Source organism: Atta colombica, unplaced genomic scaffold (genome assembly GCF_001594045.1).
Source record: "Atta colombica isolate Treedump-2 unplaced genomic scaffold, Acol1.0 scaffold146, whole genome shotgun sequence".
Classification (NCBI taxonomy): Eukaryota; Metazoa; Arthropoda; class Insecta; order Hymenoptera; family Formicidae; genus Atta; species Atta colombica.
The window spans coordinates 229,139-243,005 of record NW_017259235.1 but is presented as its reverse complement, the minus strand read 5'-3'; the positions used below and the strand labels follow the sequence as shown (position 1 = coordinate 243,005).

The 13,867-nt window shown below is 37.6% G+C and overlaps 5 protein-coding genes across 6 annotated transcripts in view; 3 read left to right on the top strand and 2 right to left on the bottom strand.

The window, feature by feature from the left end:
* LOC108685167 overlaps positions 1–4,910 on the top strand; it is an 8,240-nt gene extending 3,330 nt beyond the window's left edge. For both annotated transcript variants that reach the window (XM_018189838.1, XM_018189837.1), the window contains exons 4-8: positions 216–1,295; positions 1,810–2,580; positions 2,850–3,006; positions 3,514–3,871; positions 4,512–4,910. In XM_018189838.1, the coding sequence (XP_018045327.1) occupies positions 216–1,295; positions 1,810–2,580; positions 2,850–3,006; positions 3,514–3,871; positions 4,512–4,875 (2,730 nt within the window). In that variant the 3' untranslated portion in view covers positions 4,876–4,910. The remainder of the gene's footprint in view (positions 1–215; positions 1,296–1,809; positions 2,581–2,849; positions 3,007–3,513; positions 3,872–4,511) is intronic.
* A 1,451-nt stretch (positions 4,911–6,361) lies between these two features.
* On the top strand, positions 6,362–7,961 carry LOC108685129. The gene is made up of 3 exons (XM_018189785.1): positions 6,362–6,784; positions 7,148–7,548; positions 7,641–7,961. Exons 1-3 carry the CDS (start codon positions 6,599–6,601, stop codon positions 7,732–7,734), a joined length of 681 nt encoding a protein of 226 aa, XP_018045274.1. The 5' UTR covers positions 6,362–6,598; the 3' UTR covers positions 7,735–7,961.
* On the bottom strand, positions 7,762–8,529 carry LOC108685130 (IQ domain-containing protein K-like). The gene is made up of 3 exons (XM_018189786.1): positions 8,210–8,529; positions 7,990–8,126; positions 7,762–7,926 (listed from the first exon to the last, which is right to left on the bottom strand). Exons 1-3 carry the CDS (start codon positions 8,315–8,317, stop codon positions 7,776–7,778), a joined length of 396 nt encoding a protein of 131 aa, XP_018045275.1. The 5' UTR covers positions 8,318–8,529; the 3' UTR covers positions 7,762–7,775.
* A 57-nt stretch (positions 8,530–8,586) lies between these two features.
* Positions 8,587–10,736, top strand: LOC108685087 (titin-like). Its single transcript, XM_018189726.1, has 5 exons — positions 8,587–8,659; positions 8,768–9,003; positions 9,349–9,799; positions 9,883–10,245; positions 10,426–10,736. Exons 1-5 carry the CDS (start codon positions 8,587–8,589, stop codon positions 10,656–10,658), a joined length of 1,356 nt encoding a protein of 451 aa, XP_018045215.1. The 3' UTR covers positions 10,659–10,736.
* Positions 10,737–10,857: 121 nt separating this feature from the next.
* Positions 10,858–13,484, bottom strand: LOC108685149. The gene is made up of 5 exons (XM_018189813.1): positions 13,353–13,484; positions 12,597–13,108; positions 12,029–12,325; positions 11,748–11,929; positions 10,858–11,357 (listed from the first exon to the last, which is right to left on the bottom strand). The coding sequence occupies exons 1-5, from the start codon at positions 13,482–13,484 to the stop codon at positions 10,858–10,860; spliced, it is 1,623 nt and encodes a 540-aa protein (XP_018045302.1).
* Positions 13,485–13,867: the final 383 nt, after the last annotated feature.

Sequence of the window (13,867 nt, the reverse complement as noted above, 5' to 3'; positions counted from 1 at the left end):
ATATAAGGTGCCTTCCAATAAGCGACTCAGTATAACACAGTGATTATCTCACTTTTAGAGATGTAATACACTATGTCACATTGTGTTATCTCTTGTTGGAAGGCACTCATTAATTCCTGAGAATTCAAAAATTATATTTTATGTATTAAATGCTTATGTATTATGCTTTTACGAGATTCAAATATTTGTAAAAACATATTAATTATTTTATACAGTGCGAGGAGGTGGAAGAACGACGACCTTATTATTCTCCACATCGCGATATTCATCCCCACGATGTCATCTATGCTCAACCGGTGACCATCAAGCCAGTAGGCCGTCCACTTCCAGCCATACCTGTGAAACGACCTTATGGTCCAGCGAAACCCATACCACTTCCTCCTAGTTTTGGTTCTTCGCTGGGACCTAATGTTTTTCCCGGACCCGGACCGACGTTCGGTAGACCTCCGCCTATATTCGTCGGGCCTTATCCTGGATACAAGAAACCCGGTCTGTCTCTCCCACTAGGATCCAAACCCATATACGAACCCAGCATCGAGTCCGATTTCGAGGATAAATTTATCGATAAGAAGCAGGTGATCCTCCATCAACCGACTGCCGCAGGTGTTCAGCAACATGTTCATCATCATTATCATCATGGGGATGCCGGTGGCACCATAGCGCACAATCCCTCCGTCGCATCATCTCCTCCATTCGGTGGTATCAACAATTATGGTTATGGAAATAGCGGTACTTACGGCGGCTTGATCAATGATTTCGAAGATTACAAGAAAACGTTCAATATCAAAACGCCCAGCAACAATGACCCGTCGACCTCTTCCTCGTCCGCAAAGGGTTATGCCGATCGTTACCCTACTTATGTGAAACCGAACAGCAAACAGTTTACTCCTGGTGGACAATTTGTCTCCAGTCAGTTCTTGGAGAATGGTGGTTCCCCCGGTGATTATTCATTAAATAACGGTGCTGACAACAGTTTCGGTTCCTCGTCGTATGACGATTGCGTATGCGTACCATATGATCAATGCTTGACATCTAATCACGTAGGCCGTAAAGACGATCTCTACTTGGCGATCGATCCGCGCAATCTCGACAAGGGTATCGAGGCCGAAACTGACGAGATAGTAATCACCGACGGAAACGGCACAATGACAGTCGTAAGGGTACCCAAGGGAGCAAACGAGACCGAGCAGATCGTACAAACGAAAAACGAGCAGGAGAAAACAGAAGTTACGAAGCGAAGCAGCAGGGATGTCAAGCATGTTACCAAGAAGGACGACGAGCAGGTGATACAAGAAGTAAGTTGACACACTATTTCTCTCGCTTTTCTTGCGAGTTTCGAGCGGACGATGTGACATCAATGTATAAATTATCAAACTTTGACCGTTATTTAGATATTATTTTAGATAAGAGATTAAAATTTAAATTATATAAATTATTCGCATCGGAAGTTCGACTCGTGTATTGATTAAATTATCGGACGTGTAAAATGTATGGCTACTTGTAACAAATATTTAGCGCCATTGTTCTGTAATACGTATCGCTCAGTTTGACACTCTCAGTCAGTCTGTTTGTCCTAGACAACACAATTAAACGTCCGTATTAGAAACGATAGATTAGATGTCGTCGTAGTGGAGGACATCGTGTGATCTGGGTCGAACGAATTTTAATAAAGCGAGGAAAAGCGACGAGAAAGTTTCGACTATAATCAACATGTTAATTCTCCCGGAAAAAAACGGAATCGGGATGAAAGAGAGAGAAAGAGAAATAGACCTCGGTTCTACGTGAATTTGTTCGTCTCTCTCGTTGCAGAGACTGACGATAGGAACCGGCAATCTGGACTCCTCGAAATTGAACGTGAAGCCGACTTGGGGCGTCAGTTTCGGCCTACCGCAAACTGGTGTCGATCCAATCGCGCCCCATCCTGGTTATCCCCTGGGAATCCCGGGATACGGGCTGGTTGGCGGACAGGGTATAAATCTAGGTCCGGTCGCCGTGAATCCGCTCGTAGCGGTACAGGTCACCAAAGACGAGTACGGCGAGAAGATCATCAAGCCTTACGTGAATCTTCATGTAACACCCAATCCAGGACTTATTCACAAGTTAGGCCATCTCCTGGCTTATAAGAAATATGGACTACATAGCAGTCATTACGGAGCTCATTATGGCAGTCATTACGGCGGACATTATGGCGTTTACGCTCCTCATTATCACACGCATCACGAGAGACCGATCTATCATTATCCGTCCAGACCACCGTTCTATCCATCATACAATAATCATCATCACGAATCGATTTATTACAAGCCTCACAGCGGACAATACTATCCTTCCTACTTACACAAGGACGATAACGACGATTACGATGACTACGATTATTCGAATGATTATCAGGATAATTACTATAGAAACGCTCGTGCGAGAAACGCGTCAACGACGAAAGGTAGACAATTCTTGACAAAGGATTTGTCGAAGGTTTCGCCGGAAGGACTGACCAGCAACGAACGACAGAAGAGCGGAAAGATTACCTTCTCAAATAGAAGGAGACGCGACACGACAGCATTTAACGAAACAACATCGGAGGTAAGGATACGGTTGGTTGGTCTGTTCGCTCTGCTGAACAGACTTAACCGTTGTAATAACGAGGTTGTAGAACCGCTGCAAAGCGGCTGAGGCCATCGGTGGATGACTCAGAATGACAATCACGGTGGTACCGACTCTGCGAATTTACGAAACGCGAGACTGTCAAACTGAGCAGCGGTGTAGCAAAGATAGAAGTCAAGAATATGATAAGTAAACTCGTCGTAAGTATGTCGGGACGAATCAATTGACTGATCCCTTTCTATTCGCAGAGACGATATGGACGTCCGGCTTGCAATTCTTATCACGTCTGCTGCCCAAGATCGCAGATAATAGGAGTGAAACACGGTCAATGCGGAGTTAGAAACGCACAAGGCATCAATGGCCGTATCAAGACCCCAATCTACGTTGACGGAGAATCCGAATTTGGTACGCGACTTCTAATATAATTAATTACTGAATGAATAGCATTTATAGAAAAGGATACTGTCAATTTGAATTAGATACATTTGGAGAAATTCTCGCGCCTCTCTGGGAATATTAAGATAGAAAACATAAAAACAAAATATAAACATAACTCTCCCTTTTTTGTTGTAATTTCAAGAATAGCAAACATTTAACTGATATTATTGCTTATCGATCGCAAATTAATAAATGCGCGTATTTTAATAAAACGTTCCTGAATGGAGAGATCAGTTATCATTATCGCGAATTTAATATTACTACTACAATATTAAATTTTTCAAACATTAATTTTTAATATGCTTTAAATTTTAAATACTTGATATAATTTCATATGCATTTGCACTGCTTAACAATATGATATTATTTGAGATATTTTTCACACATATGCATTATATAATAATTTTAAATATTTCATTACATGGCAATATTAAATTATAATATTATTGCTATATTAAATCGTTGTTAATTTAGGTGAATACCCATGGCACGTAGCTATTCTGAAGAAGATCACCACGGAAAGTGTCTATGTTTGCGGAGGTACTTTGATCTCGTCCCGACATATCATTACTGCTGCTCATTGCATCAAGAGCCATGTCCCTCGTGATCTTCGCGCACGATTAGGTGAATGGGATGTGAATCACGATGTCGAGTTCTATCCCTACATCGAACGCGACGTCGTGAGTGTCTTCGTGCATCCTGAATACTACGCTGGCACTCTTGCCAATGACATCGCTATTCTGACGCTGGATCATAATGTCGATTTCTCAAAGAACCCTCACATTAGTCCAGCCTGTTTGCCAAATAAATACGACGATTTCACTGGAACAAGGTACGTACTCTCCATAATTTATAAAATGGAAGAAATCATTGTGAAAAAAATTATTTTAAAAATTTCTTATTAATGCGTGTAGCGAGATTTCTTCTAAACTCAAGATTAATGAATTTTAATTCTTATAATTCACGTATATTGATATCAAGTATTTCCCCAGAGAAAAGTAATTGATGTTAGTACAGCGACAACAAATTTTGTAGATAAATACTTATAACATGAAATTTGAGACATATACAATAATATATATACTTAAAACGTGATAGAATATTTCTTGATAGAATATTTTATATCTTTAACCCTATATGGCTATTATAATGCTATAATATTCTTAATATAATTTCCAGAATTTAACAAGTTTTAGCCTAGTAGTTTAAAGCCTAGTATTATTTAAAAAACGTAGCAATAACATTAATTATCTCTTATTTTTCGTAAATACTTAATGTTGCCTCATATATACACGAGAAGAAGCAGCAGATGTTTCAGAAAAATTGATATAAATAACAAATTATATTCTATTATATTTTTAAAAAATTCCTATTATTAAGAGTCAAATAATCGTAAACCAAAAATCTTTCCGAACGGATTCTCACTTCTAAACGCAGTGCACTTTACTGAAATTTAACGTAATGTATGGCAGATGCTGGACCACCGGATGGGGCAAGGATGCTTTCGACGATCGCTCCAAGTATTCTAACTTGTTGAAAGAGGTGAACCTACCTGTCGTCAGCAACCATGTGTGTGAACAGCAGATGAGGCAGACGCGGCTAGGACACAGTTTCACGCTCCATCCGGGCTTCATCTGCGCCGGCGGCGAGGAGGGCAAGGATGCCTGCAAGGGCGATGGTGGCGGTCCTATGGTCTGCGAGCGTCAGGGTCACTGGCAGTTAGTCGGCGTCGTCTCCTGGGGCATCGGTTGCGGCCAACGAAACGTGCCTGGAGTCTACACGCGCGTCTCGCACTATCTCGACTGGATTCATCAGATTGTCGGATCTGTGAATTAATGATAAGAGAACATTCGAATCATATTTGACATAAAAAAAAGACAAAGTTCCATTTCTTTAAAATCGAACAATATTTTAATTTCGTATATAGAGAAAGACATATTTATATATATTTATATTAAAACGGTTTATATTCTATTATATTTGCATATGAGCAAATTTTACTTGGAGGCGGCCGATTCAAAACAAATTTATTCGATTATTGCTCGTTCTTGTGTCATCAATTAGTTTCTCTCTTTTTTTATTTAAAAATCTTTAATTTATTGTATATAGATTTCTAGGAATGCATTCCACTTGGCGCTCACATAACACTCGCGAGTATTATTTGTCCTTCACTACAGAAAAAATAGCTTTGCAACTCTTGTAAAATTCTTTAATATGATTAATCTTGCCTTAATTTACACTTAATTAACACTGGATCTAAATGTGCTTAAATGGAAATAATTAGAACTTATACATATATTAAGAACTTTGCAACAGTTGCAAAGCTTTTTCTGCTAAATGCGGCCTTTGTTTAACACTTGACAAGTATCAAATAATTCCAAGAGTGTTAGAATTCCATCAAGTGGAACGTAGTTTCTTGATCGCGCGCCAAAGTCGGCGCCATTTGCGCACCGACTAGCGATACGCGGCACGCAATTCGCGAAATCTGATTCGAGCGTTCGGATCGTCGAGTAATGCATTTTCTTTGCAACAGTTTATATATATATTATATTTATCAATTTAATAAATAACTTACACACACATAAACTTTGTATTCTACAATCGCTTCTTTGCCCCGACGTTGCATAATTATGAGGTCTGTTCGCGTTGCTCGCACTTTTTGCACTCGACATCTTCGCTTTTTCTCTTTTCAAAAAGTCAAATATATACCTATCTCATTTTAAGTGTAAAAATATTTGGGAATTTCATGCAACGTGAACAGATCTATGATCGTCGAGAAGTGTGAGAATCACTTGGAATTTGCGCGCAATCTGTAATCGAATTTTCGTCATAAGAATAAATATTTGAATATCAGGCGAAAAAGGGAAATGACGACAATAGTGATTTAAACACGATAAACGATAATATCTCGATATTTTCTTAAAAATACCTTCGTCCTGAGAAAGAGAATCTTGTTCGAGTAAAGTCGCGACTGCAAATTTCCGCCATCTTGCAACAGTTTTCGAAAAATTACGCTTCAAGCGAATTTCGGATATTCTCGAATACGAGAGGATGATCTACTTTATCTTTACAGAATACTTGAAAGATCAGGAATTCGAATGTCTTTCTCGATATTTTTCGAATATTTTATCATTGGAAAAGCCATTTTACAACTTACCCCTCATAATCGGTATTACGCGCATTGCTCGCGGTATCGTCGCACTAAATTTGAATCGGCGAGAACATCATTCCAAGCTGCGCCGACCGCGTCCGAAAACGTCCGAGAACGATTTCAATACTTGTGCTGCCATCTATCACCTTCCAGCAGAATTAAAAAATCCACTCTATAACCTCTCTTGCAATCTTAATCTCAAAACACTGTTTATTGTTATACAAAATACGCATAATTTTCATAAAGTAAACGTTGATTTTAATGTTGCATTTCACGGATAATCGAGGACAACATTAAGAAAGAATCGGGACAACAACTCGGTACACAGAATTAATCAGCAGGAGGAAAATTTGTAGAGAGTCAGAAATCTGGTGAATCCGGCAGTCGTTTACCGGGCAACTGTTCACAATGCCTATAAAATTCATCGGTCGCACGACAGATTTCAAGGGAAAGCCCTTATGGGAAATCGTGGCAAACTTGAAGAACTTTGGCGTTGGCAGACTCGTGATAAGAAATCGCTTTCAGAGATATCCCGAGCCTTGTTACATGAAAATACTGAAGGTCGCTGGGATGCCCTTACCCGATCAACCCTATGTAAGTGCTGAAAATAATGATTGATCTTTCTAGCAACAGAAACAATGTAACAGTAATCATTTCAGTAATCTTTATTTAATATGACAATCAATAAAAATATAATGATTTATTGTATATGAAGTCCGTTTTTTATCGTTTTTTCGATATTGTTTTTTCGAATCGTTTTTTACTCTCTGAGCTGATACACATGATACATAGAAGTTGGATTAAATCAAATTATATTTCTTTCACTTCAATTTGTATACAGTATTTCGATAAAGAACAGACTTCTTGTATAATGTATATCTCTTATTGGAAAACATGCAATATATCAATTTTAATTTGTGTTGCATCTTCTAATGTAGTTGCATTGCATTGCTTCAGATCGACCGCAAAGTTATGGTGTTAGTTGAGAAAGTCTTCCGTGGCAACAAAAGCTCGAAACCAGTGCAACTGGATGGTTCGACTTACAAGGCAGATTATGTGCTGATTCCTAAGGATCAGGAGCATATATTTCTTAATAACACGAAGGTAGTGGAGAAGAGAATCCTACCCAGGACAACGGAACTTCCACCATTATTCTCACAGTTGATAATAAATCAGATGAAGGCAAAAGGCATCGCTGTGTCCACAGAACCAAAATTAAATCTTCAATATAATCTCACAGCAACAGATATTAAGAATTACAGAATAGCTAAGGAAGGTGAAATCCCAACGATGAAATTGAACTTTAAGGTGGACGAGTCTAGTCCATTTTTCCCAAAGCCAGAAGAGACAGCAACCTTGTGAGGTTTTACATTTAATGTTGATATATATAGTTGTTAAGAATAAATATTTTATAAATTATTCTGAAGAGAAAAGCAATAAATTATTTTAGGAAGAAACGTAAAAAGAAAACAATCCGAATTCTCAAAGCTTCATTTCATTGGATGTATAAAATTCGGGAGCATCCATTTTTTCTGCTCGAATGATCTACAATTTATGCAAGAACCATTATTTATTTTTCAATTCCTTAATTATATACCAATAATACCTTCCAAAACTGACGCATCTCCTGAACATCCGTTTTTTTTCTAACAAGCCAACCACGAACATATCTCTGTATATGTAAGGCGGCCTCCTCTTTAGTCCACAACCACGATTTTGGATAAATTGGCCTAGGACTAAAAAAAAAAGATGTAAAATAAAATATAATTTTAAAAAACCGGGGTATGTTTTCTTCTTACTGCAACTTTAGCCATAGCTTGAATTGTGGTATGTTAAATACGCCTTGCCAAGTGCACAATCTATTCGGATGTCGCGAGTTTCGATTCCAAAGAATCTCCGCAAGATAATCCAATCCATTAAAGGAGCATTTATGTGTCTAAGTATAATAATTTTTTTTCAAGATATCGTTTGTATTTATTAACTCTAAAAATACACGCGATATCTGATGCAACATTATACTTTTAACGCATTTCGACGATCAGCTTCAAGTAACATTTCCTCCATTGCATTTAATAAAATCGGGAATATATTTTTATTTAAGTAATCCGGGATGTTTTCAGAATTCATCGTTTGCACGTTAAATATTCTATGAGTTTATCAAGCGAATACAGACACGAATCGACGTAAATTATTGCGAACTTTAGATAACTTGGATATAGATGAAATTGGCATGTCAACCTCAACAAAAGATGAAAGCGGGATGTTAACAATGTTAAATAGACAATAAAAGTTGTTTAGATCACATTTCGCTATTTTTGCGAAATTGTGAAATATAATGAATGTGTTTCGTATATAAATATGTAATCTATGGAAGCGCGAATTATTATACATTCTAAATGCCCCGTGACTCTATAAAAAATCAATGTCCCATAACTTGTCCCAAAGTCAGGGAACAACTCCGTATCACAAGTATGTCTCTTTATAAGATGTCTTTGAACGCATTATTAATAAATGTTGATATTTTAAAAATACGCGTTTAATACGTTTTGCGTAAATGTTTCTATCTTCCTAAAATAGTCAAGGAATTTCCTAATGTGACGGACGGAATTTTTCCGCGGAAAAAGAACAATGTGGAACCGCGACTTCCGTCGGATATTATTTCAAGAACTATACGAAACGAACGTGTAATTGAGACAGCACATGTACCTATCAATGATATACAATCTAAAGAGTTAAAAGTCGAAGTGAAACCAGTGATTTTCTCGGAGTTTCCAATCGTTAAAGAACCAACTATCATCCCAACAGAAAAGATAGTTAATGATACTGAAGAAAAAATTGATTTAAAAAAAGAGAAATTAATCAAAGAATTCACAATTATCTCGGAAAAATTTGTTACTCCAATAAAAAAAATAACAAATCACGATGAAGAGAAAATTGATTTTATTGAAGAAGAATTAGTTCAAAACCCTACAATCAATCCGAAAAAACCTGTCAATCCAATAAACAAAATAACAAATTGCGATGAAGAAAAAATTGATTTTATTGAAGAAGAATTGGTTCAAAATCCCACAATCAATCCGGAAAAAACTGTCACTTCAATAAAAAAAGTAATAGATTGTGATGAAGAGAAAATTTATCTTGTTAAAAAAATTATCCAGGAAGAAACTATCCAGGAAGAAATTATCCAGGAAGAAATTGTCATTCTGACAGAAGAAATAGTAAGTCCTGATGAAAAAAAAATTGATTTGATTACTGAAGAAGAAAAAATAGACCGAGAACCTGTGATCGTCCAGAAGGAAATCACTGTCAGTCCGATAGAAAGGATAACAGATCGCAATGGAAAAATTGATTTGAATACTGAAGAAGAAAAAATAGACCGAGAACCTGTGATTGTCCAGAAGGAAATCACTGTCAGTCCGATAGAAAGGATAACAGATCGCAATGGAAAAATTGATTTCGTTGAAGAGAAAGACTTAATTGTGGAAGGAATCGCAGAAGAACCTATAAAGGAAGTTCCGATTAAGAAACCTGAGATTATCAAAGACGAAATTGAACAGGCGCCAGAACCAAAAATTGAATTGGAACCGTCGCGAGAATTAGAAGAGCACTGTAATTAAGAATAATTATTGAGATATGACTTACAGAGAAATTTGACTGATGAATTTGATGATAATTTTGAACGATAATTTTAGTGCCAGAGGAGCCCGTAGAATATGACGAAGAGGAAGAAGGCAAAATTGACTATGAGCAATATATCGACGAGGAATTGCAGGAGATTCTACCCACCGTAATAGCAAGGGAAATTCCAGAGCAGCCGAGGGCGATGTGTACTAAAACTTGCAGGTATGCGGCCACCTACGAGAAAATCGATCGCGAAAGACCTGTCAGACCACCGAGGGAACGAGAAGCAGTGACCGCAATGCCTGAAGAACGACCGGTTAGAGAAGAAGTATCTGTGAAACGAACTCCCGAGAAGCTGGCAGAACAGATCGTTTCGCGTAAACCTGCAGAAGATGCTTGCGAGGAGACATGTCCTCTAGTAAAAAAGCAGAAAGGCAAGCAATTTATTTATCTTCAGGAAAAAAAATTCAGTAAAACTTATTGTTTTTTATTGTATTGATCTTCTTTTCTGGAGATATTTATATATATTTCCCATTCCCATATATATATATATTTTTTTTTTTATATATATATCAATTTATGTTTCTACAAATCAAGGCTTGTTTATATTGCAGAACGCATTATGCGTAAATTGAAGATGCGGCAGCGAGTCGTAGATCATTATTATCTGACGAAAGGTTTCAGCTACTTCGAAGACGTATGCACGTGTTCTCTGGCTTGTATGGTATATACTTTGAGCAGGGATCCGTTTGTGAAGAGTATATTCGCGTCTTTCGCATTGTTTGCAATCGGATTGAAGCTGTGCTCCGAGCTGGATGCGTGGGAGATGCCGAATCGTGTTTCATAAGACCAAAATATCGATAATGGCCAACACGTAATCTTCACCTAAGCCTCTTATAGAACCACGACAATTTGCATTTAGATTAACGAGACTCCATTAACTGAATGTGTACAATAACTCGTTTATTCAATATACAGCTATATACAATTTAAAATTTTATACACAATCATAGAGATTTATAAATAAATTAAGCATTTAAGATTATTTAGGATTTTACTATCTTTTGACGAAGCGAGATTCTGATAATCCATAACAACGCGATTAATACGAGTAACGCAGCCGCTGATAACAGGATTGCTAAATAATAATTCTGTAAAGCGCGTGTTTCATATTTTGGAAGAATCACACGCAGAACAATGTCATCTTGCCACTCGACAGTATTATTTCGATCCAAGACACTTCTGGCACGTCTAATGTGACTGCCGGGACAATCCAAAACACAGTCCACAGATTCTACGCATGCCATGGCCTTCACAGTGAGGAAAATCTCGTCGGTCTCTTTCATGCCCTCAAACATGAACGCTTGAAAAATTAGGTAGCTCTCCAACGGTGACATCGCATATTGCTCGCGAGGACAAATCTCATGCACGTCCGGATTTAAGCAACCATTCTTATCGAGAATCAATAGACTGTTAACGATTTTCTGTTGCTGTCGCTCCTCTACGTAATGCATTGTCACTTGGCCGATTTTTGAGTGTCGCCAGCCTTTGAACAGAAAGAATAAAAAATGAAAATTGAAATAATTAAGATTGCGTAAATAATTAATGTTCATCGTTTAAATCTATTCTCATATTTAATTAGTATAATTATATAGTTAACGATCTTAATTATATAATTTTAATTTGTGATCTTAATTATGTATTTAATCAACTTTTGCTTGAGATTAATTTTATATCAATTTAATAGGATTGTGAGATTGATTTTTCTTTATACATATCTCTTGTATCTTACTCTTGTATCTTACTCTTTGCGAGGTGAAATTATCGATTTAGCGAATCGTATGTTACATGAAGTAATGTCGATGTCCCAGGTACGCCATTCGTCTTACTAAAGAAATAAAAATGTACCGTCACCGTTCAGTACTAAAGCGCTTACTGTCGTTGCCGTTGATTAATACGCGTAACAAAATCTCTTCGCCTAAGACGACCGTGCCGCCCGATTGTATTTTCGTGTCGAAAATGTTTTTTGAGTCGTAAGTCTTCCTGAATAGTCCAACATCAATATTCAGAGCATTTTCAGCACCGCCGTTTAGCACGCTTGGTATGTTCCTCGCTTTCCTATGGGGGATACATAATGTATCTGAATAATTCGTTTTCCGCGTCAGACGGATGTTTATTTTTGCCATTTTTTGTCAGAAGACAAATGATGCGTCTTACGCTTCTAAAGTCTTTACGCTGATCTGTCTCGTATGATATGCGATTCTGTTCTGGGTCTTACATCGCAACGTCACCCTATGGTCGTCTTTCAGTCGTAGACCGGAGATCACAGGGAATCTCAAATCGAGGCAGTATGATTGGTTGTCATCCGTAGAACAATCAACAACTCCGCAATTCCAGACTTGGTCTTTCTCAAAACTAATGTGATAAGAGTCCCTAACTGCTATTGCTCGACAAGCATCACCCGTCACATTATCTATCACCGGTGGAACTGTATTCTTCACTTTGATAGATGCTCTATAATTATGGATTGTGTAATATGTGCATGAAATTATTATACGTATGTATACATATTGATTATCAAATTCAAAATATCCATCTCATTAAAATTAATTTAGTTATATATTAAATTTAATTGTCTCAAAATTAAAATTAAATGTGTGTGTGATCGATGGAATTGTTTAGTCTCTTAATGTAAAAATGTTATTTAAGATTCGAAAAATGTAGCAAAGATTAGCTTATAGATGTGATAAAAAAAAAGAGTTAAAATCCTCTTGAATTTCATTACCTGAAGAACAATTCGTCTCTCGTGTTCTGACAGGACATCTCCTCAACGCTAACGCGGTTTACGAAGGATGGTGATGTTTCACCAAAAGGAGGAGAAGGAGGAGGAGTCTGCGTTGTGGTCTGTTGAGGGTGTTTGCCTTGTTGGAAAGTAGGTCGACGATGATGCAGAGGTATTCGCAACCCGTCGCTCCCTGGATACCTTGTGTCGTACGGATCCTTGCGCGTGGGGATTCGCAAGGAATCCCGTTCAGGAAGATGATACAACGCGTTGGGATAGTTTCTGGTCTCGTCCGTTACCGCGACCGCTACGTTCCGAGCTCTGTTATCGATCACTTCCGGCAGGGAGAAATCCGGAATCGAAGTTGGAGGTAAATAACTGTTGTCATGAAGTATCGCTACCTTCGAAATGTTGTGTCTGCGATGGAAATTCACAAAGATCGCGTCTCGAGATTCAAATCCGTTCACGAGATTTTCCGAGGATATCATGCTGATGAAGAAGAGCCACTGATATATCTGCAACGATCACCCATTAATTTGATAAATTATTAGTTTGATAAATTAGTTTGATAACTATAGTATAATGAATTAAATAAAAGTAATTTAGCTTAAGTCTCCTTTTGAATGTAATTTAAAGTTTTTATATTTTCGAAAAACTTAAAATTTTTTTAAGATTGAAAATTAGACAATTTGATATTTTCAAGATTCACCTGTGCTGAGCACGTTTTGTATTGCGAATCATAATATAGTTGAGACATACTGAATAGCAGGGTGCGACTGACGATCGGCGAAGCCGTAGGTGGGCTTTTAAAGCGCTTTTAAAGTGCACATCTTCACAAAACCGGATCCCAGTGATCATTGTTCCACTCGGCGAACAAACATCAGTGAACATCGACTACCAGACGATTTAATAGGTACCGTATTTCGTGATTTGGTTGACGATCAGGTACTTAGCATAAAACATCATCCTCGATTTTAACGCGACTGCCATTAATAATGATAACGGCAGGATCTGTCGTCGTCACTCTCATGCTGTTCATTATATCTCGATCAATTTAGGTCAGAAGGTCTTTCTGTGACTCGCATACAGTCGCATGTCCATTTGCAGATTTCTAAGTTGACATCTCTGATATTGCGCACTTTATATTCTGTTTAATATGTTTTTCTAAAAGAAATCATTAAGTGTTATATCTTATATTGATAATGAAATATATATGCATACTTTCCCTCCCCCCCCCCTCTCCATTTAAATATGTATATATTGGGTTGTCCGGA

Coding starts and splice junctions, on each gene's coding strand:
- LOC108685129 (XM_018189785.1), top strand. CDS start 6,599: ATGCCTATAAAATTCATCGGTCGCACGACAGATTTCAAGGGAAAGCCC. Junction 6,785..7,147: donor CCTTACCCGATCAACCCTAT/GTAAGTGCTGAA, acceptor GCATTGCTTCAG/ATCGACCGCAAAGTTATGGT. Junction 7,549..7,640: donor CCAGAAGAGACAGCAACCTT/GTGAGGTTTTAC, acceptor AAATTATTTTAG/GAAGAAACGTAAAAAGAAAA.
- LOC108685130 (XM_018189786.1), bottom strand. CDS start 8,317: ATGAATTCTGAAAACATCCCGGATTACTTAAATAAAAATATATTCCCG. Junction 8,127..8,209: donor ATCGTCGAAATGCGTTAAAA/GTATAATGTTGC, acceptor TATTATACTTAG/ACACATAAATGCTCCTTTAA. Junction 7,927..7,989: donor AAGCTATGGCTAAAGTTGCA/GTAAGAAGAAAA, acceptor TTTTTTTTTTAG/TCCTAGGCCAATTTATCCAA.
- LOC108685087 (XM_018189726.1), top strand. CDS start 8,587: ATGCCCCGTGACTCTATAAAAAATCAATGTCCCATAACTTGTCCCAAA. Junction 8,660..8,767: donor GGAACAACTCCGTATCACAA/GTATGTCTCTTT, acceptor TTCCTAAAATAG/TCAAGGAATTTCCTAATGTG. Junction 9,004..9,348: donor TCATCCCAACAGAAAAGATA/GTTAATGATACT, acceptor AAAATTATCCAG/GAAGAAACTATCCAGGAAGA.
- LOC108685149 (XM_018189813.1), bottom strand. CDS start 13,484: ATGTTCACTGATGTTTGTTCGCCGAGTGGAACAATGATCACTGGGATC. Junction 11,930..12,028: donor AGCGTAAAGACTTTAGAAGC/GTAAGACGCATC, acceptor TATCCCCCATAG/GAAAGCGAGGAACATACCAA. Junction 11,358..11,747: donor ATTAATCAACGGCAACGACA/GTAAGCGCTTTA, acceptor TTCTGTTCAAAG/GCTGGCGACACTCAAAAATC.